Genomic DNA, 24,065 nt, shown 5'->3' with positions numbered 1-24,065 from the left:
TGTCTAGTCCAAATTTCTTTGAAGCGAGGATGCGGTGGGATAAAACTAAGACCTTTGAATACATAACGTTCAGCATCAGAGTGCCGAAGTTCAGAAGGGATACGAAATACTCCATAAAAGATGGGCTAAGGAAAAAAGGTGAACCAGAGGAAAAGGAGGGATAAAATATTCCAGAGGGATGTTAGTATCTCAGAATTGTTATAGCTTGTGTTCCTTAATGCTTGAAAGAAAGAGAAAAGATTTCTTATTAAAACATCGAATGAGTCAGACAATGAAGTGGAACTGGGGGACAGGACAGCTCTTAGACAGTGTGAAATGGTGCTAATGGAGAGAGAGGTTAAGAGTGTGCATATGGTAGCACATAACACTGAGTGTGGATCTCGAGATGCGCAAGAACAGCTGTCTGGGGAACGTTGTACATCAGAGGTACCTGTGATCCTGGGTGGATTTGAACCCCGAAGGATGAAACTTCTGTCAAAATTCATTTAAGAGGAGTCTGAGCCAGCTACTGAAGAGAGAGGTGTGGCTATGGAAGCAAGTTTGGCAAAGGCTTCAAATAATCCGAGAGAAGTCAAGGCTTCATGGATGGGAAGAAGAAAATTTAGAATGAAATCTGGTCAGGAAGAGGAGCAGAACAACTTCAAGGTGACCTATCATAAAGGAATGTGGCAGTGAATTAGACAATGATATAAAATCTTTTAAAAACTGCAGGTCTGAAACAAAAACAGAAATTGCTGGTGAAATTCAGCTGGTCTGACAGCATCTGTGGGAAGAAAGCAGAGTTCATGTTTTGAGTCCTGTGACTCCTCTTCAGAACTGATAGCAGCTCAGAAAAAAAACAACAAATAGTTGGAGGCTACAGTCCATATATTTCAGGAGAAATCCAGAACTTGCTTCATTAATGAGTGATCGTTCCTCTGCTTGCAGAGTGCCTACAAAAATGTGAAGTTGTTCACTTTGAGAAGAAGAGTGTTATTTAAATAGAGAAAAACCGCAGAAAGCTGCAATGCAAAGTGAATTGGGGATACTTGTGCATAAAACACAAAGCTGGTACACAGTTGCAGCAGGTAATCTGGAAGGTTTATGGAATTCTGGTCCTTAATTCAAGGGGATGGAGTATAAGAATAGGGAAGTCTTCCTGCAACTGTATAAGAGTGAGAGACCATATAAGGAGTACTGTGAGCTGTTTTGGTCTCCTTACTTAAGAAAAGATACAGTTTCATTGGAGACAGTTCATAGAAGATGCAGTAGGATGATCCCTGGTATGGAGGATTTGCTTTATGATCAAACGTTATAAACAGGTTGGCAGTACTCATTTTAGAAGAATGAGAAGTGATCTCATTGACACATTCTCGGAATCTTTGGGGACTTGACAGAGTAAATGCTATGAAGATGTTTCCACTCATCGGTGAATCTAGGACCTGAGGGAGACTCTCTGAACAAACGTTTGCCAATTTAAGACTGAAATGAGGTGAAATTCCTTTTCTCAGTGTTGTGTGTCTGTGGAACTCCTTATCACAGATTTGTTGGGGCAAAGTTTTTGTGTCTATTTAAGGCTGAGATAGATAGATACTTGACGAGTATGGGAATCAATGGTTTTGGGGGAAAAGCTGGAAATTGGATGTATGAGATCCATCATGATCCTAGTGAATACCGGAGCAGACTTGAGGGGCCAAATGTCATACTCCTATTCCTACTTCTTATGGTGGTCTTACAGTTAGTTCCATTTTACCTGTGTTCTTGAATGCCTTGCATGCACAGAGAAATGCATTTAGTGAGGTTTAGGTTTCAGATAAAATTCAGCAAGCCTTACACAATTTCACAAGGATATCATCAGTAAATTCTAATCCAGGAAACGTGGATTGCAGTAGAGGAGGACCGATAGAGTAGAAAGGTCAGGTTATTGGTAGTGAGGGGAAAAAGAAAGTAATTTTGCAGTATGGCAACTAAACTGTAGGGGTGCATTCCTCGAGGCAAATTTGCAATGATTACACACTTACAGAATCCAAACCTCTGACTGTGAATAGCCCTCTTGAATTGTTTGATGACATTTGAATTTCTGATTTTTATTTTTATTTTGAAGGTTCTCTTTTATCAATGGGATATGGTTTTGTGGAATATGCAAAATCTGAGTCTGCTAACAAAGCACTAAAACTGTTGCAGGTAATCATACTTTTGAATTACTTATGTGGAATAGTATTTCAGGTATCTTTTCTATTTATGTAAATCAAGTTGTAGAGAATGTATATTGAACTTAGTTTTGTTAGAGTAGTGAATCGTTAGGATTTTAAAATTCTGTTTTAAACTAATATACCCGTAATTTCAACCTGTAAGATAATATTGGCTTTATTGCCATTTGTAAACAAATCTGTGTCAAGCTGTAATATGTTGATATCTAGTAATCCACATGTAATGGTAAAATAGTCAAGGTCCAGGTTGGTGAAAATAATTATGTTGGATTGCAATTCATTGTATCATAGCAAATGATAAATTAGTAACTAAAATAAAACACACGCCTGGAATGCAAAACATATTTGCAAATTATAATTGGCAAGATTTTAAGAATTCTCCACAAGTGAGATAAGAATGGTACATTTGTGAGGAAAAAAACAAACTTAATTTGTGACATTCTAAAGAAGCTATGATTATATTGGGAACTTTAACTTTTCTATACTTTTAACTTTGTGATATTTTGTATAGTTGCAATAAAATCTTTTCAAATATGATTGATTATTGCATTGAAATTTTGTAGATAAAATGTTAACATTTATATCGTGCCTTTCAGGATCTCAGGGTGTCTATAGTCACCAGTGAACCCAGTGAAGTTCTTTTAAAATGTAGTCAGTGCTAATGGAGCATTGTTGATGTAAAATCTACAATAGTAGCATCCTTTGTGTTTCAGGCAGCAGCTCATCCTGCCCAGCCAGGGCAATAACCTCATCCCCAGGATTAAATTATTCTTTGATTCTACAGTATTAATGGGCTGTCTCTTCCCTTTGTGTTGTAGAAGGTTTTTCTCCCGACCTGCCTATCACTATAGCCCTTCGCTAAATTAAGATGGGTCCTGGTATTTGTATGTATTCCGATCATAACTGTCTGTTTGTGTGATCGGGTGATTATCTTTTTTCCTGTTTGATTTGCTGTATCCAGTCTTGCTTCAATGTTAAATGATTCAATTTTAATATGGATTCTTCAGTTCTCCCATCCCCTTGTTGGTGTTTTAAGCATTGTGACACATCTCTATTTCACTCTCAATTTCTGTATCGACTCTTCCTGCTACAACAGAGGGAATTTTTATTTTGAGGAGAGAAAGATTAGGCTGGGTCTGCAATCGATGATGTTTAGGAGAATGAAATATGACTATATTGAAACATGTAAGATTCTCAGAGATTTGACGAGAAATATGGAGAGGTTGTTTCTCCTTGTGGGAAAATCTAGGACCAGAGGATATTGTCTCACTGTGAGGGGTCACTCATTTCAGAGAAATTGGGAGTTTCTTCTCTTGGAGTCCAGTGAATCTGAGGAATATTTTACCTTTAGCGGGCTGTTGGGATCGCGTCATTAAGCATTCTCAAGATCGACACACTTTTAATCAGTGAGGGAAGCAAAGGTTATGGGGAAAAATCAGGAAGGCAGTGTTGAGATTTATCAGATTGGTCATGATTTTATTAATTGGCAGAGTAGTTTCAATGAGTCAATTGGCCTACTTCTGCTTTTACATCTTATGATCTTTTACTGTCAATGTGACACTGAATTTTATTTTCATTCCTGTACTTCTGGTATACAATGGTAGCAAATTATGCTTCTTTACAGTTTTTATAAAGTAAAATTTAAGATATTTAGATTCCAAGAATGTTTGAAAGTTCTTGTTATTCTTGGAAAGAATATTTCAAACAAGATAAATGCTATGATTGTGCAGAAGAGAAAAGTATTTCTCATCAGAATTTACAAATTTTCAGGAGAGAACAGAAAAATACACTAATGTAGATAAAGCATATTGGGCAATATTGCTGCAATTGCATACTTTCTCCAACTGCCTGCTGTCTTAATGGGGATCAGCATTGTTTTCAAGAAGGGAGCTAAATAATCAACAGCTTTCTTATTGCCTGATATTAATGTTGAACCTGTAGTTTTCATTCACACCGCCAAAAATTTATTTTTTCAGGTGGACGATTATTTTCAAACTTCTCGCCTCTTTTGTTAGACTGCCAGTGACTCAGTATTCTCAGCTTCCAGCATAATTCATGTTTAACTTGTCAGCTTATGCAGTCTGACACTGAAACAAATCATACATGTAAGAAGGCTAGTTTTAACTATCTGGTAACATATTGTGTACTGAGGAGACTCTGAACTAGTATACTCATCAGAGCTTGACTGCAAGTATGCAGTAAATTAGTTCATGGTTCTGTAAAACTTAATGGTGTTTCTGGCAAATATATTAAAGTTGTAAAACTGTCGCTGTTCACTTGTTTTATCTGGATATTATACTCTGCAATATTTAAAGGTTTTGTTTAAAATTCTTATTGCAGTTCTCAAGTGATTAAATATGACTTACTTTGTCTATATGCTTATGACATTTACTTGGACTTTTCTTTTCTGGAAATTTAGCATTGTATGGTGGATGGTCATCAACTAGAGTTGAAGATATCAGACAGAGCTACAATGCAAGTATTTTGGCATTATTTAACATTGTTCTATTAAATGAATTGAATGTATCTACTTATTTTGAACCCCAAGCCAAATATCAAGCATTTGATGACATACCTGTTGTCCAAGCACTTTGAGTTTTAAGCAAGAAATTTGATGTTTTTCCTTCTAAGCAGCTATGGTTATGTAACATAAACTGAGTATACTTGAGTTTAAGACATCTGCTAAATTTGAAAAAGAGCTTTACGTTTTCAGCATACCATTCAATGCATTACAATATGAACTTTGGTGGGAGAGTTTATTTCCAAAGTTGTACAAAATGAAGAATGGAGAGAGTAAATGCAGAGGGTTAGAATCAATCTTTTAATTTTGTTGGGACTTGTTTCGGAAGTAGTCATGTACTTATGCATTGTGGAAAGTTATGTATTGCAAGCCTGCACTTTACAATAAGAATACATTTGAAATGTCTGACAAGTGTATAAATGCAGGTTTCAAGTACTAAATTAGAAATTATGGATATTTATTTCATTGGTCTATGATGTTACCTAAAATGAAGTGGGATCTAATAAAGCACAGTCAGGAGCCCACAAGCACCATTGTTTACAAGTCCAAGTGACAGGAGCAATAAAAGAAGCTTTAATTCAGGAAATTAGCAAGAGCCATTGATTTAATGAAAATTTGTGTATGAAAATGAATTTCAAAGGAGCAGCACAAAGGTCTTGGGTGTTTATGGAGTGGTCATGGAATAAGTCATAATTTCTGGCAAAATCTATGACAATAATGGTATGCGATAGTACACTGATGTGGGTTTTCAAGAAAATCTAGACTACTTTCACAACGTAATGCAACTTGAAAGGATTCTTTTCACTTTTGGAGACAAGTTTTTTTCTAAAGCGCAATTAAAGTATAGGTAATTATGTACAAAACTCAGTTTAACAAAGTTTTAGTTAAATTTTAATGCCAATAAAACTTGACTTTACACCAGTTTGTGCTGTACAGTAGCTCATATAACACCTGTTTGAGGTGATTTTACACAGTGCACTTAATGTTGAATTGGATAACTTTGTACCAGAGTTCCACAGCAAAATATGGTGTTATGAAACCAGTAATTTCAGTGTGCCTACTGTATAGCCAGTATTAACTATTAGAGAAAGCTGTTAACTGAAATTGTTGTGTGAGTATGCAAATAATACAGAAATCATTTTACAAACACAATTGTTTTAAAATCACAGTTTGCACTTGTGTAACTGACAATAGCTTTCCTAATTGATGTAATATCTCTATGCAGGTCAGCAAGCACCAAACTACTTGGGCATAAATGAGCACTCTGAGGACTTGCACTTAGAAAGTAATCACCAAATTCAACATTAGCTGGGTTTCCACCTCTTTGTACTTAGCTGTTGAGGAAATTCCAGAAAACATGAAATTGCAAAACATGTACGTGATATTTTTCTTCTCCACATTTAATTTGAGAACAACATTCACATTAGGAATTAACTGCCCTGAAAAATCATTGAAAAGTAGGTGAGGCCATGTTACATCTTCTACGTTAAAAAATCCCCACAAATCTGACTTTCATTCTGGTTTTGCCATGTCATTAGATAACTAAGGGAGGTACTTATGAGTTAACACTGACATCTCTTTGAATGGGAAGCTTTGTTCTCGCACTGTCGCACTAACATCTCAATCAAAATGTCTTCCAAACTGGTTTTACTGTTCTTGGGTTTACCCTAGTTTTCTACATCGTGATGTCCAAACTTTAGAAGCATTAGGAACATAACAAAATGATTTTTGTATGCAGCTCTGTGAATCCAACTAGAAAATTCCAGAAAACAAGGAAACAAACAGTCTCCAAAATCCTGATTCGCAATATTCCTTTCCAGACAAAAGTGAAGGAAATCCGTGAGCTTTTCAGGTAAGCCTTTTCTGCTCGCATTACCATCCACCATTATTAATTTCCTAAGGCATTATCTGTGCTCAATTGGATAACATGAGCTTTATACCCGTCTTGTTAGTATTTTTCTTTCTTTCAATATTGTAACAAGAAAGTGAGAAGTTTTATTTATACAATGCCTTCCATAACTCAACACAACTCAAAAACCTGGAATACTTGTGTAAGTGGTGTAACGTAGGTTAATGCAGAAACCATTGTGTGAATAGTATTTACATCGTTTTTTATGAAATTAACTCACCTAAATTGATGTTTCCATTGTTGTACACTTGTATTTTTTTCCCAGTTACTACATTAGCGCACAATCTGAATTCCAAAAATAGCTCAAGTTGATTTCTGAAGTGTTTCTCTGATTTTTCTTTTTCTGTCCATCTATAAATTGAAAGTAAAGTAATTTCATGGAAACAGTAGAGACACTGCAAAATCAGATGTGCACGAGTGAGCAAACGCAGCCAAGCACTATATTTGTCCAGACTCTTGTGATTTCCAGTGTTTTTGTGCATGTGGTCAAGACTGATTATAGTATTTTACAGCTGAGGCACGATTAGAGGATCAGAAGAGAATTGAATTGCGATGAGAAAGGCACTGCCAATATTAGAGGAAAGGCTGTAAAGTGACACAGACAGAAAGAGGATGAAAGAGACCAGGGTTTGAAAGTGGAGGTGAGGAGATTTTGTAGTTTGAAACATGTACAGCGGCACAGTGGCTCAGTGGTTAGCACTGCTGCCTCACAGCAGCCGGGTCCCAGGTTCGATTCCAGCCTCGGGCAACTGTCTCTGTGTGGAGTTTGCACATTGTCCCCGTGTCTGCGTGGGTTTCCTCTGGGTGCTCTGGTTTCCTCCCACAGTCCAAAGATGTGCAGGTCAGGTGAATTAGCCGTGCTAAATTGCCCATAGAGTTAGGTGCATTAGTCAGAGGGAAATGGGTGGGTTACTCTTTGGAGGGTCGGTGTGGACTTGTTGAGCCGAAGGGCCTGTTTCCACACTGTAGGGAATCTAATCTAATCTAATAACTTAAAAATTTCTGGAAGACTGGTTAACTGAGTGAAGTTCAGGTCAAGACAGTAATTTGGAGGGTTTGTGTAAGTCCCATGGATAAAGCACATTTGAAGTAGGGAGGTGTGGGTTTAGGGGAGAAGCTAATAATATATTACAAAAGTCAAGTTCTGCAGATGTGGGAAATCATAAATAAAATTCTAGAAATACTCAACAAATCAGATAACATCTGTTGAGAGAGGAAAACAGTTTGAGTTTCAAGTTGATGACCTTTCATTAAGCCATCAGTCTGAAATTTTGATTCTTGTTTTTTGTCTCTCTACAAGTGCCTGACATGCTGCATATTTCCAGAGTTTCTTATTTTTATTTTGCCTCAACTGTGACGGTTCAAGGCCTGGAAATCTGAGGAATTGAAATGAGTTTTGGATGTTTTAACTTGCTGGGGTGGGGGTGAGATATTCAAGTTGTTGGGTTAGGGAGACAGATGGTCACTTTCAGTTTTGAAGGCAAAGGTTGAGCGGTCAAGAAAGAAAAATATTAAGCGATAACTGGTTGTGGAGAAAAGCTGAAGTTTTTATATTTGCATTGAATGATGACCTTGAAGCAGGTAATTCTGAGAGGGGAAATCAAAGCCTGTTAGCATTGAATGTTGTCCATCTGGCATTTTAGAATCCTTCCAGTGTGAAAGCAGGCTATTTGGCCCATCAAGTTCACACCAACCCTCCAAAAAAACATCCTACCCAGACCCACCCCCCCAACCCTATCCCTGTAATCCTGCATGTCCCACCCAGCCTGCATATCTTTGGACTGTGGGAGGAAACCAGAATACCTGGAGCAAACCCACGCAGAAACTGGGAGAATGTGCAAGCTCTACACAGACAGTTGCCTGAGGATGGAATTGAACCCGGCTCCCTGTCACTGTGAGGCAGCAGTGCTAACCACTGTGCCACTCCAAATTTGTGTCTGAAAACCAACTGTATACTTATGAAGAGTGGAGTCCTGGGAATGCAATGGGCATTCCTAGTGAAGGAAAGGCACAGTGAATTAAGAAAATTGGACTCACTATGCTGACAGGCCCATGGAAATATGCAATCCTCTCCCAACACAAAAATTGACTAGATGAAAGAGAAATACAGTGCAAAATAAGGTACTTCCTTGTTTTATTCACCAGAGGGCACAGTAGGATTATATTTCAAATTTAATCCAGGTCAGTTTTCTACTTCCTTCATTTTGTACCACAGTAAGCATAGGCTATGAGAAAGGAAATGAGTTTTAAAAAAAGTTTGTCTGAAATCCTGATTTAAGGCTGCTTAAGTGAAGGTCCCTGATTACTACCTTTTAAGACTTTGCGCAAAAAGTTATCTGTAATTAGTTTGGGTCTGAGCAGTTTCATAACAGATTAAAAGTGTTAGAAAACCTGAAACCAAGGTGGTCCATTGATAAAGCAAGAGGACTCACACCTACACAGCAAGTTCTGGTTTCAGCCGGGGAAGACCGAGAAAGATTTTGTTTCAATGTAGTGTTTAAGTAAATTCAATGGTTTATTCAATATTTGACTGCTATTGTTCATCAACTTGTCAAGGTTGAATTGCATTGGCATAAAGGCAGACCACACACTTTTATTCAACTAGGGATTAATGCATATTTGAGTGAAAGGTGAACATTTTTTAAAAATCTAAAATGACTATAAATGGAACCTGTGTTTAAAAAAAAAAACGTCATTTCTCAGTCAGAATTATACAGCAGGGAAACAGACCTTGCAACAAGCAGCTATCCTAAACTGAACTGGTCCCATTTGCCAGCATGTGGCCTATATGCTTCTAAATCCTTTCTATTCATGTACCCATCCAGATGCTTTTTAAGTGTGGTAATTGTACCCACCTCCACCACTTCCTTGACAGCTCATTCCTTGCATGCACTATCCTCTGCGTGAAAAAGTTGCACCTTATGTTCCTTTTAAATCTTTCCCCTCTAATCTTAAACCTGTGCCCTCTAGTTTTGGATTCCTCTACCCTGGGGAAAAGACCTTGGCTGTACACCCTAACCATACCCCTCATGATTTTATGAACCTCTATAATGTCACCCCTCAGCCTCTGATACTCCAGGGAAAATAGCTCCAGCCTATTCAGCCTCTCCATCTATCTCATACCCTCCAACCCTGGCAATATCCTTGTAAATCTTTTCTGAACCCTTTTCAAGTTTCACAACACCTTTCCTGTAGCAGGAAGACCAGAATTGAGCGCAGTATTCCAAAAGTGGTCCACCAATGTCCTGTACAGCTGCAACATGACCTCTTAACTCCTGTACCCATTGCACTGACCAATGAACACCACCTTCACCTGTCTACCTGCGACTCCACTTTCAAGGAACTATGAACCTGCACCCCAAGATCTCTGTTTATCAATACTCCTCAGGACCTTACTATTAACTGTATAAGCCCTGGCCTACAAAAATGCAGCATCTCACATTTATTTAAATTAAACTCCATCTGCCACTCAGCCCATTTGCCCATCTTATCATGTCCTATGATTGCAGGAACTTCAGTGTATTTCCTCAGGCACTTGTCTGCCAAAACTCCAGAGATAATCATGCATGATCAGTGACTTGACGACGTGTGCCAGAACATCAGAGGCAAGAGGCTTTATTATGTTCCATACTTTATCTTTTTTCCTTCAAGAATAACCATTGGCCAAAGTTTTGTTATCAGTTTCTGTTTTCTGATAAACAGAACTGGATGAGAGCAGAAACTAGCACCAATGATATAATTGATATGTTCCAGAAAGAGTTGTGGGTGGCGGCCCAATTAGAAATTGAATAAGAAAAAGTCAACTTTTCAAAGTCAGAGATTTGGATGTAGGTGCCAGCGTGGATTCCAGTTATGCCTGTCTCTCTTGGGATATGTGGAATATTCTTTGTTTAATTCAGGCTGTTGAATTAGTAATTTAAGAGCTTCACTCTTAGGAGGTAATGTAAAGGTAAAACTTCATGCTAACTCTGCTTTCTTCCCTCTGATATTGGCAGACCTACTAAGTTTCACCAGCAATTTTTATTTTTAAGAGTTTGAGTTCTACTCAAATTTATTTCAACAAATTTGTACCAGTTATATTCCATAACTAAAATTCAGTCTAGTAGATAAATCATTCATTTTAATTTTGTTTTCTTGTAATTATATTGAATTCTGAAAAAGTTGTTTTTGTTTCTCAAAAGATGAATAGTTTCCCCTTGGTGTAATCGCAATAAGATGTAATTCTACTTATTTGAACATAACATGGAAATGTTAATGAGGTCTATCAACAATTGATGATTTTAAAAATATAAATTGATCAATCATTTGTGCACAGTATGTAAAGATTAAAGTTGGAGGGCATCATTTCAGTTTTATATTTTTTGTATAAATATGATGTAACAATTTAGTTAGAATATGAAACCACATGAGATTTTTCACGTGCCCGGTAGATTGTTTATGCAGGAAAATTAAGAATTATTGTTTGACAGTAAGTGTAAGGGAGGATCATGTGGAGTGAGAATGTGTATGTTGGAATAACAGTGAAGATCTGACCTTCTGTGTCTAATACATCCTGCTGTAAGCTGGAGTCTTACCCTTGAGTTTCTCCTTGAAATCCACTATGGTTGACCTTTTTAACCCCGATCTGAGTTTATAGCCACAAACCCCCTCTAGCTGTTTACATACATCTCAAGTGACATTTTTTTCCCAACCAATCAGTTGCTGAAACTTTTGTCCATGCTTTTGTTACCTCTAGCCTTGACTATTCCAGTGCTATCCTGGTTAGTCTCATATCTTGCACCGACTCTGAAATAGTGCACATCAAATGCTCTGCTACCTTGTTTCATAACGCGCAGCAAAATCAATGCATACATCAAGTATATGCTAAATAACGTACATTTCCTCACCATCCAGTAATTGTAGAATCCCTGCAGTATGGAAGCAGGCCATTCAGCACATTGAGTCCATACCGACCCTCTGAAGACAATATGAGCAATTTAGTATGGCCAATCCACCTAACCTGCACATCTTTGGACTGTAAGCAGAAACCAGAGCACCTGGAGGAAGCTCTCGCTGACATGGGGAGAATGTGCAAACTCCACATAGACACTCTCCCAAGGCTAAAATCAAACCTGGCTCGCTGGTACTGTGAGGCAGCAGTAACCACAGCCACCGTGCAACCCAAATGCCTCATTTTTATTCAGATTGCTCTGTCAACTCTCAACTCCCCCTTTTGTATTCCTAATTTTTTACATTTCTCTTTGTAGCTGCGCTTAAGCACTGCATTTCAAAATATTCAAAATCTATTTGTTTCGTCAGGTTTTGGTTCGCTATCCTGACCTCCTCCTATGTTGCTCGGTGACTGATAGTTTTTGATGTTTTAGGACGTTTTCTTACATTGAATATTTTTAAGGCTGAGATAGAATAGATTCTTGAGTGACAAGGGAATTAGAGTATTGGGACTTGACAGGAAAGTAAAGTTGAGGCCACAATCGGGTCAGCTATGATCTTATTCAGTGACCTATTCCTGCACCTAATTTTATAGATGGGATTGTATTTAAAGTATTGTTTGTTTGTGGCAACTTAAAAACCACCTGTTCATCAGCTCATCAGTTCAATTCTTAGCTTTTGAGAAATACCGACAAAGTGGAGTCTAGCTAATGTATGGTTTATCATTAGTCATTTTTTAAAAGATTGTTAACAGAACTGCTTCGTTATGTATTCATTATATGCAGTTTGAGTGAAAAACAGTGGATAACAATTGAAGTTGGAAATAATTCATTTTGTTTCTTTGCACATTGAAGTAATGTAGGCTGTAAAATTAACACCGATAAAGTCATAGAGTTATGAAGTAAAACCAATCCAGGCTAATGTAAATCAAATTTCATTAAATCATTCGAACACAAAAGTTTTGACATTGGCCTGACAGTTGTATTCCCCAGCTATTGTTTGCATCCTATAGTGAGCAATATAGAAAGTAAGGAGAAATGTACCTGGCTTTTTTTAAACTTTTCAGTTTATAATGCCCCAAAGCACTACCTGTGAGACAGCATATGACTTCCTCTTCATATTTTATGTAACATAATTTGCATCCATGCCATCTGTTTTCTCTTTCCCCTTTGGCAATAACTTGCTAAATTACACAGTTCACATGTTGCTCAGAAACCTAGAGAGCTAATTTATTGAGATGTAAATGAAACAATGGAAGATAGTTGTGTTGTTGGAGCTAAGTCATCTCAGCTCCAGGATATCTCTGCAGAAGTTCCTCAGGATAGTGTCCCAGGCCCAATTATCTTATGCTGCTTCATCCATGACCTTATCTCCATCGTAAAGGTAGAAGTGGGAATGTTGTTAATAATTGCACAACATTGAACACCATTCAAGACTCATCAGATACTGAAACGATGCATGTCCAAATGGAGCAAGACCTGGATAGTAACATTCACGCCACATTATTGCTAGGTAATGACCACCTCCATTAAAAAAGAATCTTACCATCACCCCTTGATGTTTAATGGCATCACCACAAATGAACCTCACACCATCAACATCCTGGATTTACTATTTACAAGAAATTGAACTGAGCTAGTCATGTAAATACTGTGGCTGCAAGAGCAGGTTGGAGACTAAGAATTCTGCAGTGAGCAAATCACCTCCCAATTCCCCAAGGCCTGTCCACCATGTAAAAGACACAAGTCAGAAGTGTGATGGAATGCTCCCTGCTTGGATGAGTGCAGCTCAAACAACACTTGAAAAGCTTGATGCCATTGAAGACCAAACAGCCTGCTTGATTGGCAACGTATCCACAAATATTCACTTCACTGCCTTCACCACTGTTTTTTAATCCTGCATGGCCAACTTGCATCGGTTTGGCAAAAAAAAAGTTGAAAAGCTGTCTTTCCAATTGGAACTCATAATAATGTTTTCTTTCTTTGACACAGACGAATCATGCGATTTTTGCAGCATATTTTGGTGGCAACAGCTAACATCTAGCTATTGAGTTAAGACCATTTCAGAGACTTTAGTCTCTTCTTTGACTGACACTAAAGAATGTAAGCTTAGCAGAGAAAAGAGAGCCTCTTTTCTCCAAAATATGTGACTCATGTTCTGTCTTCTCTGTCTTGATGTATAAGAACCAAAAAAGTAATAGTTTAGAATTTTACAACCGATAATGGGAGTGTACAGAAGCAATATCAGTATTGGATTCTTCAACTCACAAGCTGAAGTATTTCCTAGTCACACATTAAACCACAAGAAACCCGCCTACAATTGAGTGCCTGTCTCTGTGTAGGACTCATCGGAAATTCCATATGGCATCAGTACCATTTCACAATTTTGTGGCTTGAAGAAGTAGGATGAGCGAACAACAGCCATTTGCATAACAAATTATATTTAGAATGTAACTTTGGAAAATTCACTGTTGCTGTTTTGTACATTCCCTACTCCTTGTGATTGGGAATAAGTGTAATCAGGGGATCAGTCTGAGACATGCACTTTGAAGAATAGCCGATTACTTGGAATCTGTTGAGGCAACAACACCATGGAGCTTTGGGTGAACTCTTCTAGTCTGAAGAATTATTGGCTAAAAAATAATTGCAATTTGAAAGCTTGCACACATTGTTCAATTTGTTACCTTTCACATTCAGATGGAATAGTACGTATATAGTCAAACAAAACAAATTTTGATGTAGACACTAATATTTTTGTAGTAGAACTGCAATAAAACCTGATAAACGTTTCACATGAGTAGTAAGCGATAAAATTCTTCCATGGAAGTTACTTTCAAAGGATGAGGAGGAGTCTAATCAGGTATTGTTCACAGTATTGCTTGTACTGACTGTAGCAGATGACGTAGCCTGATATGATTGGACAATTTGTATGTATCCATACAAAAGCAGATGATGGAAGTCTGAAATAAAAACATAAAATGCTGGACGTGCTTAGCAGGACAACTAGTAGTTGTGGATAGGAAAACCGTTATGTTTGGGTTATTGACCATTCATCAGAACTGGAATACGTTAGAAATGCAACATGTGTTAAGGATGTGCAGAGATAAGAAAAGCAGAGAATTTAGGAAGGTGAAAAGGGAATTCTGTAATAGAGTGGAAAGCAGGATAGATTAAATGACCAAAGGATAGTGCAAGGTAAAAGATGGTGGTAGTGGACTGATGAGGTAATAGAACATAGAACAGTGCAGTACACTACAGGCCCTTTGGCCCTTGATGTTGTGCCAACCTTTTATCCTACTCGAAGATCAAACTAACTAACTAATCAAATATCCTTCATTTTACTATTATCCATATGCCTATCCAAGAGTCCGTTAAATGTCCCAAATGTTTCTGACTCTACTACCACTGCTGGCAATGCATTCCACATACCCACCACTCTGTGTAAAGAACCAACTTTTGACATCTCCCTTAAACCTTCCTCCAATCACCTTAAAGTTATGTCCCCTAATGATAGCCATTTCTGCCCTGGGAAAAAGTCTCTGACTATTCACTCTCTCTATGCTTACCATCCTCTTGTACGTTGCTATCAAGTTGCCTCTCACCCATCTTCACTCCAATGAGAAATGGTATGTCTGGAAAAAGTGTAAATGAGAAATGCAGAATTATAACCAAAACTACTGTTGGAAGAAATGGGAGTTGTGGTTATAATCTGAAATTGTTGAATCATTATTGAGTTCAGAAGACTGAAGTGTCTGATCAAAAGATGAGCAGCTGTTCTTTGAGCTTCATTAGAACCGTATAGGAGTTCAATGAATAGGAGTTCTAAGTGGAATGGAGAGCTAAGTTACCAAGTGACCAGAGCTCTGGGTCAAGCCTTCCAGGTTAAGTGGAAATGTTTTGCTAACAGTCATCAAATTTGCATTTGATTTCCCTCCTATAAAGAGGACTACATTGTGAGCAGCAAACACAGTATAAAACTTGAAATAAGTACAAATTAACCTGTTGCTGTCTCTGAAAGTAGAGTTTCATGGATCATGGGAAATGAGAAGGGAGGGTGTTGCATCTCCTGCAGTGTATTAGTTCTTAAGTCTGACTGGAACTTTTTTTTTCCTTGAAGATTTCAAAAAGTACCATTTAAAATCTGTTAGTCATTGCCATTACTAACTATACTAACCCACCCTGTATGAATCAAATATGTAATAGGTACTACTGAAATTTTGTGATCAATAGTTCTGATTTCTCTAATGTTTTGCTAATGTGACGTTTATCAGTGTTATTGTAAAATGTTCAGTGTTACTCTCATACTGATAGTGCGTGGCAAAGAATTAATGAAATTTTCATGTGTACTTCTGCATTGATTCTGTGCACATAGATCAGTCAATATCATCCAGATTAATTCTTGTGTAGCTCCATGCGTGAAATGCCCAGTTAACTAAACCAAGAGAATCACTAAATGCTGGAGATGGTCTGTAGTAGTTGGTGTGCTTCACATGCTGTAAGTAGAAACTTTGCAGTTGACAATAAGGTAATGGCAAATGGTTTACAATATTTATAGAATTTACACATGGCATTTTAAATGCTGAGGCCTGTGTATGATGTTCTGAATAGATATCACAATCCTTGTAGATGTTCTGGCATAACTAACATGTTCAATCTCTTCAATTACCTGCAAGCGACAGAATTAAGGCTGTTTAAAATGTGAAAGACATAAGCAAGATATTCATGGTATAAAATAGCCCAATAACCAAATGTTTTGTTTTATTAAAAGCTGTAATAAATGTGCTAACTGGAATTGTGAGGAGGTTATACCTCAAAGGAATCCAAATGCTGGTAATTGATTGTGTTCAAAATAATGCCACGTTCAAATGTTTCTTTTAACTTATCTATTAAAATAAATTATTCTAAAAATGTTTCTCTACTTTCTCTCCTGCTAAGAATCATTATGAATAATCCTTGAGTTTACATTGTGCTTTTAAACTACAGTTAAGTGGCTGTTGTACCATATACACTCAAAAGGATTTCTGAAAAATAATTGCAAAATGTTAGCAGAAAAGAAAGTATTTATATTCCTTAAAATTAATGCAACATATTCTGACTTATTGTGAATTTAGAACCAATTTAATAATAAAAATTTACCATATTTTGATGTAACAAGATGAATATTAAAATTTATACCTAGGTGTCTCAAGTGCCAAACTAATACTTTTTTTTGTATCAGATTTTAAAATATATCTGTCCTTATACTTGTGACCTCTGTGGCTGATTGTGGATTTTTCTTAAAACTACATGACTAATGCTTTGTTCTTTCAGTCTAGCAGTGCCAGTTTCATAATGGCATTTCATTCTCTGTAAACCTAACATTTGAATTTTCGTTGTATTAAAGGTCATGAAAAGGGTGCGGAACAAAGTGGATTTACTGTGTTTGCATCTGTTTTGCAGCTGTTTTGGTATCTCCTTTAACCTCTGCTTCAGCCACCCTTCTCGTATCTTCTATTAGATCTAATAAATTGGTCCTGTCATTTCACAGATGTTGCACAGTTAGGGACATTCAGCTTATTTTTGAATGATTGTGCCAGCACCCTGAACAGTCATGATATGCTTCACAGCGTATGCATAACATTTCTGCTTAACTCTAGTTTTCCTTCTTGAATATTACATAGGCAGAATTTTGAAAAGGAACGTGCAGATTCATTTGTCGTTTTCATAATCGCAAATTTGTACACTGTAGTGTTTCATGAAATGCTGGAGTTAAATGCTTGATCATGCTGGGTGAATATGTTTAGTATATGGTTGCAGCCTCTCTGCTTAATAAAGTATTCATTACTGCAGATTCTGGGTTCACATTTCATTTAGTCTAATATACAGAACATATTTATTTTTGGATAGTGAGTTAGAAAATAATTCGATGTAATTAAAAATCAGATGCATTGTACATGACCATAGCAGTATTCCTTGCGATTACAAGTCAGCCAGTCAGTCAAAAAGAGTACAGTTAAATAAATCTATTGTAACTTATTAATGTATAAGTACTTCTTGTGTTCTTTTCTTATTGAAAACTAAAATTTCTGATTCTAATTGATATAAAATCAGCAAATGCTGTGCTTAATTTTGTTTTCAAGCTATGATTGTTGCTTTCTCCTTTATGAAAATTATTTTAAAAATTGTATTTTTTAACATAGAAATGGAATAGTGGTCCCAAGAGTTCTCTCAATGGTTATTTTTCCTTCTGGAGCTGACAATGTTTTTGTTGGGACTTAATTTGATGTAAAAATATCCAATCCATGCTCTTTTAAACTGGTTTGTTTATTAACATAGACAAAAATAATATGTGTTTTCTTTAGTTACCTGGATCATTGCATTGGGATTTCTTTTCCATGTAACCATACAAGTGTTAGGTTTGGACTGGACTACAATAAAGGAGTGCATTATATGTAATCTTTATTGACTCAACAAGTATAATACCTCTGGGAAAACCTTCTATTAAAAACCAGCCATGCAAACTAAATTTTTTGTTTGTTGAAGTTTTAAGGTCCTGAAGCATGTATTGCTTTTGAAAGAATGTTGCATTTTGCAGGCATTTAGTTCTCTTGCAAAATGTTTGGTGAAGCGTTGAGAGAACTCTGAATCTGTGTGGACCAATACAATAGATCCATTTGGTATTCCACTTTTAAGTAGTGGTATATGTTTAACTTCACCTCACTTTGTTCGAAAGTACATTACTTTTGTTAGTAAGGAAATACAGTACCTCAAATGATTTTCAGATGATTTCTGAGCAGTACTTTTCATTGGAATTGATAGATTCAATAGAAGGGAAATACAAATCTTTCTAAATTCAGAGTCAGATAATAGTGTAATTTAAGACAGGCTCATTATTATTGTAGAATTATTTAGCTTGGACATACTTGGGCATAATGAAAACTCAACCACCAGATCTAGATTTAACTGTGATGTAAATGTTTACTCCAACTCAATTCTGTCAGTAGTATCTATAAGAGACCTAAGCATTCGATTTTTAAGAGTTTGCTTCACGCCATCATGTGTATTAGCATCAGGACATAATCTGAGCTCACCATCACTTTCTCAAGGGCAACTAGGGATGGATAATAAATGTTGGCCAGCTAGCAACGCCCACATCCCTCAAATAAATAAATAAAAATGACTATGATTTTTGTAATTTAGTGGTTTGCAGTTACATTTATAGTGCTCTTGGCACTTTTGTCAATTTTTTGTTTCAATAGCTTGTTTCAGCATTATGGTAAGTGAGCTGAAAACTAAGCCAGTTGGCCCAACAAGACACTAATTCCCCTGAGTCAACTCAGTACAAGTTAATGGTGTCATATACAAACAGTAATCTTGGTAAATATTTGTTGATGTTATGGACACCTAAATCTCTCTCGAATTTTGAGACTAACTTTTGCCCCACTAATATATGAATTCCTGCTTTGCCAGCCAGTAATGATTCATATTTTAGAAAGTGGAAAGAGAAGTTGACTATTTCATTACGAAGAATTCAAAAACATAAATATTGTCTCTGAACGTTTGGATATTTTATGATTTTGATGGACTGTGAATGAATCTTTCAAAATTTTTCTTCCTGTTTCAGTACGTTCGGAGAAATAAAGACTGTGCGACTGCCTAAAAAAATGGGCGGAACTGGTGCACATAGGGGCTTTGGATTTGTAGACTTTGTTACAAAGCAAGATGCAAAGGTACAGTATTTTTCAATATAATCTTTGCCAAATATGTTTCAATGTGGATTTAGCAATCATCTTATCACCTGGATAACTTCCATGTCTTCAAACTAGTTAATTAAATGAATGATTGCTCGTTTGTGGGAAAGTGACAGAGTCCCTTTTCCTCTGTGAGAATCTGCCAAAGCACTCTGACACTTACCTGTAAATCAAAGGCTGTCCAACTTTCAGCTGCTGGCAGCTGCCCTTTCCTCTTCTCACCTGCTGAATATCGTCTTCGGATTAAAACTCACCCTTCGTTGTAAATCCAAAGACGTGTGTGATGTGTATAGTCATTGAATTCTAAATAGTTGTGGTACAGAAGGAGGCCTTTCAAATCAATACTTAGTAATTACATTGTTGTAATTTTCCAAAAATTCTCACATTCTGGAGAGGTGCCAGAGCATTAGAAAACTGACAATGTGATGCCCCATTCAGAAAGGGAGGCAAAAAGCAGGTAACTATCTACTGATTAGCCTAACATCTGTTTTGGAAAAAAATGTTGGAATTCATTATAAACGTAGTAATAGCGCCGCATTTGGAAGATCATAATCTTATCAAGTAGTCATGATTCGGAGATGCCGGTGTTGGATTGGGGTGTACAAAGTTAAAAATCACACAACGCCAGGTTATAGTCCAACAGGTTTAATTGGAAGCACACTAGCTTTCGGAGCGACGCTCCTTCATCAGGTGATTGTGACAATCACCAGTCCAACACCGGCATCTCCGAATCATGACTACTATTGACACCACAATCACCTGATGAAGGAGCGTCGCTCCGAAAGCTAGTGTGCTTCCAATTAAACCTGTTGGACTATAACCTGGTGTTGTGTGATTTTTAACTTATCAAGTAGAGTTAACATAGCTTCGTGAAAAATAAATTGTGTCTAATATAGTCAGAGGTTTCAACTAGAGTAGATTGAAGAGAACCAGTAGATGTCTTGTCTTGTATGTGGACTTCCAGAAGGTATTTAACCAAGTATCTCATAAAATATTAAGTCATGAACACCAATGATTTTAGGAAGTAGTATCTTGGTGTTTCTTAGAGAATTGATGCATGGGCAGGAAATAGCAAGGACGGATAAGGGTTCTTTTTCTGGTTGACAGCCTGTAACCAGTGGGATTCTACAAGGATTAGTACTCTCATCCCCTCTGAGAGTAGAAATTCCTTCTCATCTTTGTCTTAAGTTGGTTCCCCTTTATTCCAAGACTGTCCCTCTCGTCCTAGACTCTGTCGTGAGGGCAAACATCCTTTCAGCATTTACACTGTGAAGCCCTTTAAGAATCCTATACTTTTCAATGAGATCACCACCATCAAATCTACATTTGATTTACCCTTCAAGGAAAACTGCTCCAGCTACTCCATAATGAAAGTTGCACATCCTTGGAACAATTCTTGCATATCTTTTCTAACTCTGAGTTAAAATCTGAGCGTAATACTCTAATTGAGACTGAACCAACATTTTATATGAATTTTTAGAAGACAGACTATTTTGGATTGAATATTCTGTCATTATAACAGGTTATTAATTAATCCTTAAAGAACATTGTAGGGATAAGTGATGATACTATGGTAGAATTTAACAATTTTACATGACATTTGAGAGCAAATTAAAGCAAGCACAATTATGAAAGTATGAGGCACTAGTTGGATTGGAAGAATACATCAAAAGGCATGACTGTATATACACAATGGACAGTCTTAAAAGAACTATTACCTGGCTTACAGTAACGCAAAAACAGAAAAAACTCAAAAACAAATTGTTGGTCAGCCAAAAGAAAAGGCTACTAAGATGGTTGGAAATAGTGAAAAATATGACAATTGGGAAATTTCTAGAATACAGCAAAACACAACCAATTAATTGACAAAGGAATGAAGAATAGAATATGAATGCAACCTGGCAGAAACAGATTTTACGACACTGGGTAAACCCTTCTGCTAATTTAAACCTGACACACAGGCAAAGAACTATCCTAGATTTCATTATTTAAAGTAAACATGAACAGTTTTATTCTTTACAGAGAATATTAGAACCACCAGTTATAACTCCTTTCTCTTAAACCTATCTTTTATCTCCCACTTGACAATACTGCTCCAAGTTTTTAAAAAAACCCGATCAAGATTTACAAAAAAGAAATCAAGGTCGGCTTCAATCTGCTGCACAAATTTCTAATGGACAGGTACCTTTCAGAGAGCTATTTGGCTAGCAGTCTATATTTGTTAGTTTCCTTGGCAGTTCTCCCCCTATAATGTGAAACTAAAATAGAAGTACACTTTCTCATTTCAGCCTTCACCACAATACATAGACGAGAAACAACTTTAAGAACCAGAGTGTGTATTTATATCTTGATTAACGTTGAATAAAAGATATGCTTATAAAGCAGTGAATAAAACATTATGCTTGGATCTCCATTGTCTTTCAGGCTAGTCAATTTAGTGAAGACAAATATTGTTATTTGAAAACCCCTCAAACCAAAGGATGAAAATTTGGGATTATTTCTAGTTACTTGTTTACTTACAGAGCGACATATCCTCATTTTATGACAAATTGAAAGCAACATTTTCTGTTTTTGAGGATTCATGCAAATAAAATTTCAAGAGCATTTTACTTAAAAAAAAAAAATTAAAAGCATTGTGTTGTCTGTGAAGAAATGCACAATTTCAGGTCAGTATCTCATTGAAGAACTTGCTGCAAATGAATTTTTAGGAGCTAAATCGATTTCAGGTTGTTATATATTGTGTCACTTGCAGTAGTTTTGAAGTTGATCTGAGTTTAATTTGATGTAGTCTATTATAGAGATCTGAAATATCTGGTTAAATTGCTCGTTAAAGGCAGTTTGCAGAGTTAATGTCATGGTTTAATGTGGCCATAGTTGCACAAGAAAAAGGATTCAGAGACTGTACTTAAACTGTTAAGCATCATTTGTCATGGTGAACTATTTCTCCGGCAGCTTAACTTGAAGACCCATTTCAAGCAAATACATTTTGTTGACTTTAGATGAGATTAGATTAGATTACTTACAGTGTGGAAACAGGCCCTTCGACCCAACAAGTCCACACCAACCCTCTGAAGAGCAACCCACCCAGACCCATTCCCCTACATTTACCCCTTCACCTAACACTATGGGCAATTTAGCATGGCCAGTTCACCTAACCTGCACATTTTTGGACTGTGGGAGGAAACCGGAGCACCTGGTGGAAACCCACGCAGACACTGAGAGAATGTGGCTCTTCACTTGGGAGATTTTGTGCTGTTTTGGACATTTTTTAAAAAAGATGCTGGCAAACATATATACACTGCAAGGAAAATTATTTAAAGAAGAGGCAATCACTTTAGACCTTTGTCCTCCTTATAAGGATGACTGAAGATTTATTACCATATTTAAGATTACAAAATGCTAAGATGATTACCTGCCCCGATCTTCATCACTTAACCAGGTTAGATTATGTTAGCAATTAAACAAATCCACCCCACCAACTAGGAAATGTTGCACAATAGTTTGCCAGTTTTTAAAAAGCTAGAATAGAGATAAATGATCTGACATATTAAGTATGCAATAGCTAATTGATCATCAAATCTTCGCAAGGTCTAAATGAATCACAAGATTTCATCCTAAAGGCTCCATTTAACATAGGATCAAGATTGCACTTAGTGCTCAAGGTTAATTTAAAGTTAACAAGACTGCTTGAGGCTAGAATTCTTGTGTAGCTAACTCATGTGACAATGTTGTGGCTTGAAGATGTGTGTTTTGCCATGGTTTCTTATAGAGAGAAATTAGAGGACAGGTACTGTGCAGTCAATGAGAAGATAACTTGTGAGGCCTTGGTTTTTGTTTTAAGTTGATACAATAGAAGTAGTCTCAGTGGGGTGTGGTCAAGCTCTCACAGATCAAGGATTTTTAGTTAGCTTTCAGAAGTTGATGGTCTCAGCAGGGTTGGAAGGCAGTGAATTTCTCCCAGCTGCTACACTGTCTCTCTGAGGGCTGCACGTATCTTTTTCTTAGTGATAGGATTGCATACAAGATGACCTTTTTTTGACTTTACCTTGTGTTTATGGGATGTTACTGTATTGGAACAGGTTACTGTTTAGCAGTAAAATAATCTATTATTCTAAAGTTTTTGAAAAGATTTGTTGATGAGGTCATAGATTCATTCGCTGAGCTGGTGTGTCTTTCTGCAGGCGTTTTGTCACCTTGTTAGGTGACATTGTCAGTGTGTCTTTGATAAAGTGTTGGTGGTCTGTCCCGCCTGGCATTTGTGTGCCCGTTGTTTGGTACTTTCAGTTCTGTATCTGAGTGGTTTGTCAATGGGGTCCAGTTCAATATGTTTATTGACATTGACTGAGTTCCCGTTGGAGTGCCAAGCTTGAAGGAATTCTCTTGCATGTCTGTTTTGCCTGTGCTATGATGGTTACGTTGTCCCAGTTGAATTTGTGTCCTTCGTTGCCTGTGTGGTTGGAAATGAAAGAGTACTGGTCGAGTCTGGCAGTGGCAAATTGTTGATTGTGTACTCATATACAGAGGAATCTCGATTATCCAAACGAGATGGGCGGGCACTATTTCGTATGGAAAATTGGTTATTTGGTTAATTGGTTATTTGGTTAATTGATTTCCTTTGGCTTGGAGTTTTCTCCCTGTTCAGGAGACTAGGCAGCAGCAGCACACTGCGCGCGATCACCCTACCCCAATCCCACCTGTTGCCACCCTGCCCCGCCTGCCCCCAACCCCATCCGACACTGTCCCCCCCTCCCGCCCCCAAACCCCGCACCCCTGTCCATCTCAGCCGGA

At 37.1% G+C, this 24,065-nt stretch overlaps 1 protein-coding gene across 6 annotated transcripts in view; it reads left to right on the top strand.

Moving 5' to 3' along the window:
* Positions 1-24,065, top strand: part of rbm19 (RNA binding motif protein 19) — a 250,198-nt gene that overhangs the window by 79,510 nt on the left and 146,623 nt on the right. For all 6 annotated transcript variants that reach the window (XM_088000100.1, XM_043715848.2, XM_088000099.1 and 3 more), the window contains exons 19-22: positions 2,084-2,163; positions 4,609-4,664; positions 6,449-6,562; positions 19,151-19,256. In XM_088000100.1, coding sequence (XP_087856226.1) covers positions 2,084-2,163; positions 4,609-4,664; positions 6,449-6,562; positions 19,151-19,256 — 356 coding nt within the window. The remainder of the gene's footprint in view (positions 1-2,083; positions 2,164-4,608; positions 4,665-6,448; positions 6,563-19,150; positions 19,257-24,065) is intronic.

This window comes from Chiloscyllium plagiosum, unplaced genomic scaffold (genome assembly GCF_037043375.1).
Source record: "Chiloscyllium plagiosum isolate Xiang-an unplaced genomic scaffold, Cpla_swu_hap1 HiC_scaffold_24, whole genome shotgun sequence".
In the NCBI taxonomy this organism is placed as follows: Eukaryota; Metazoa; Chordata; class Chondrichthyes; order Orectolobiformes; family Hemiscylliidae; genus Chiloscyllium; species Chiloscyllium plagiosum.
The sequence above is the reverse complement of the archived record's forward strand: the minus strand, read 5'-3'. Positions and strand labels throughout refer to the sequence as shown.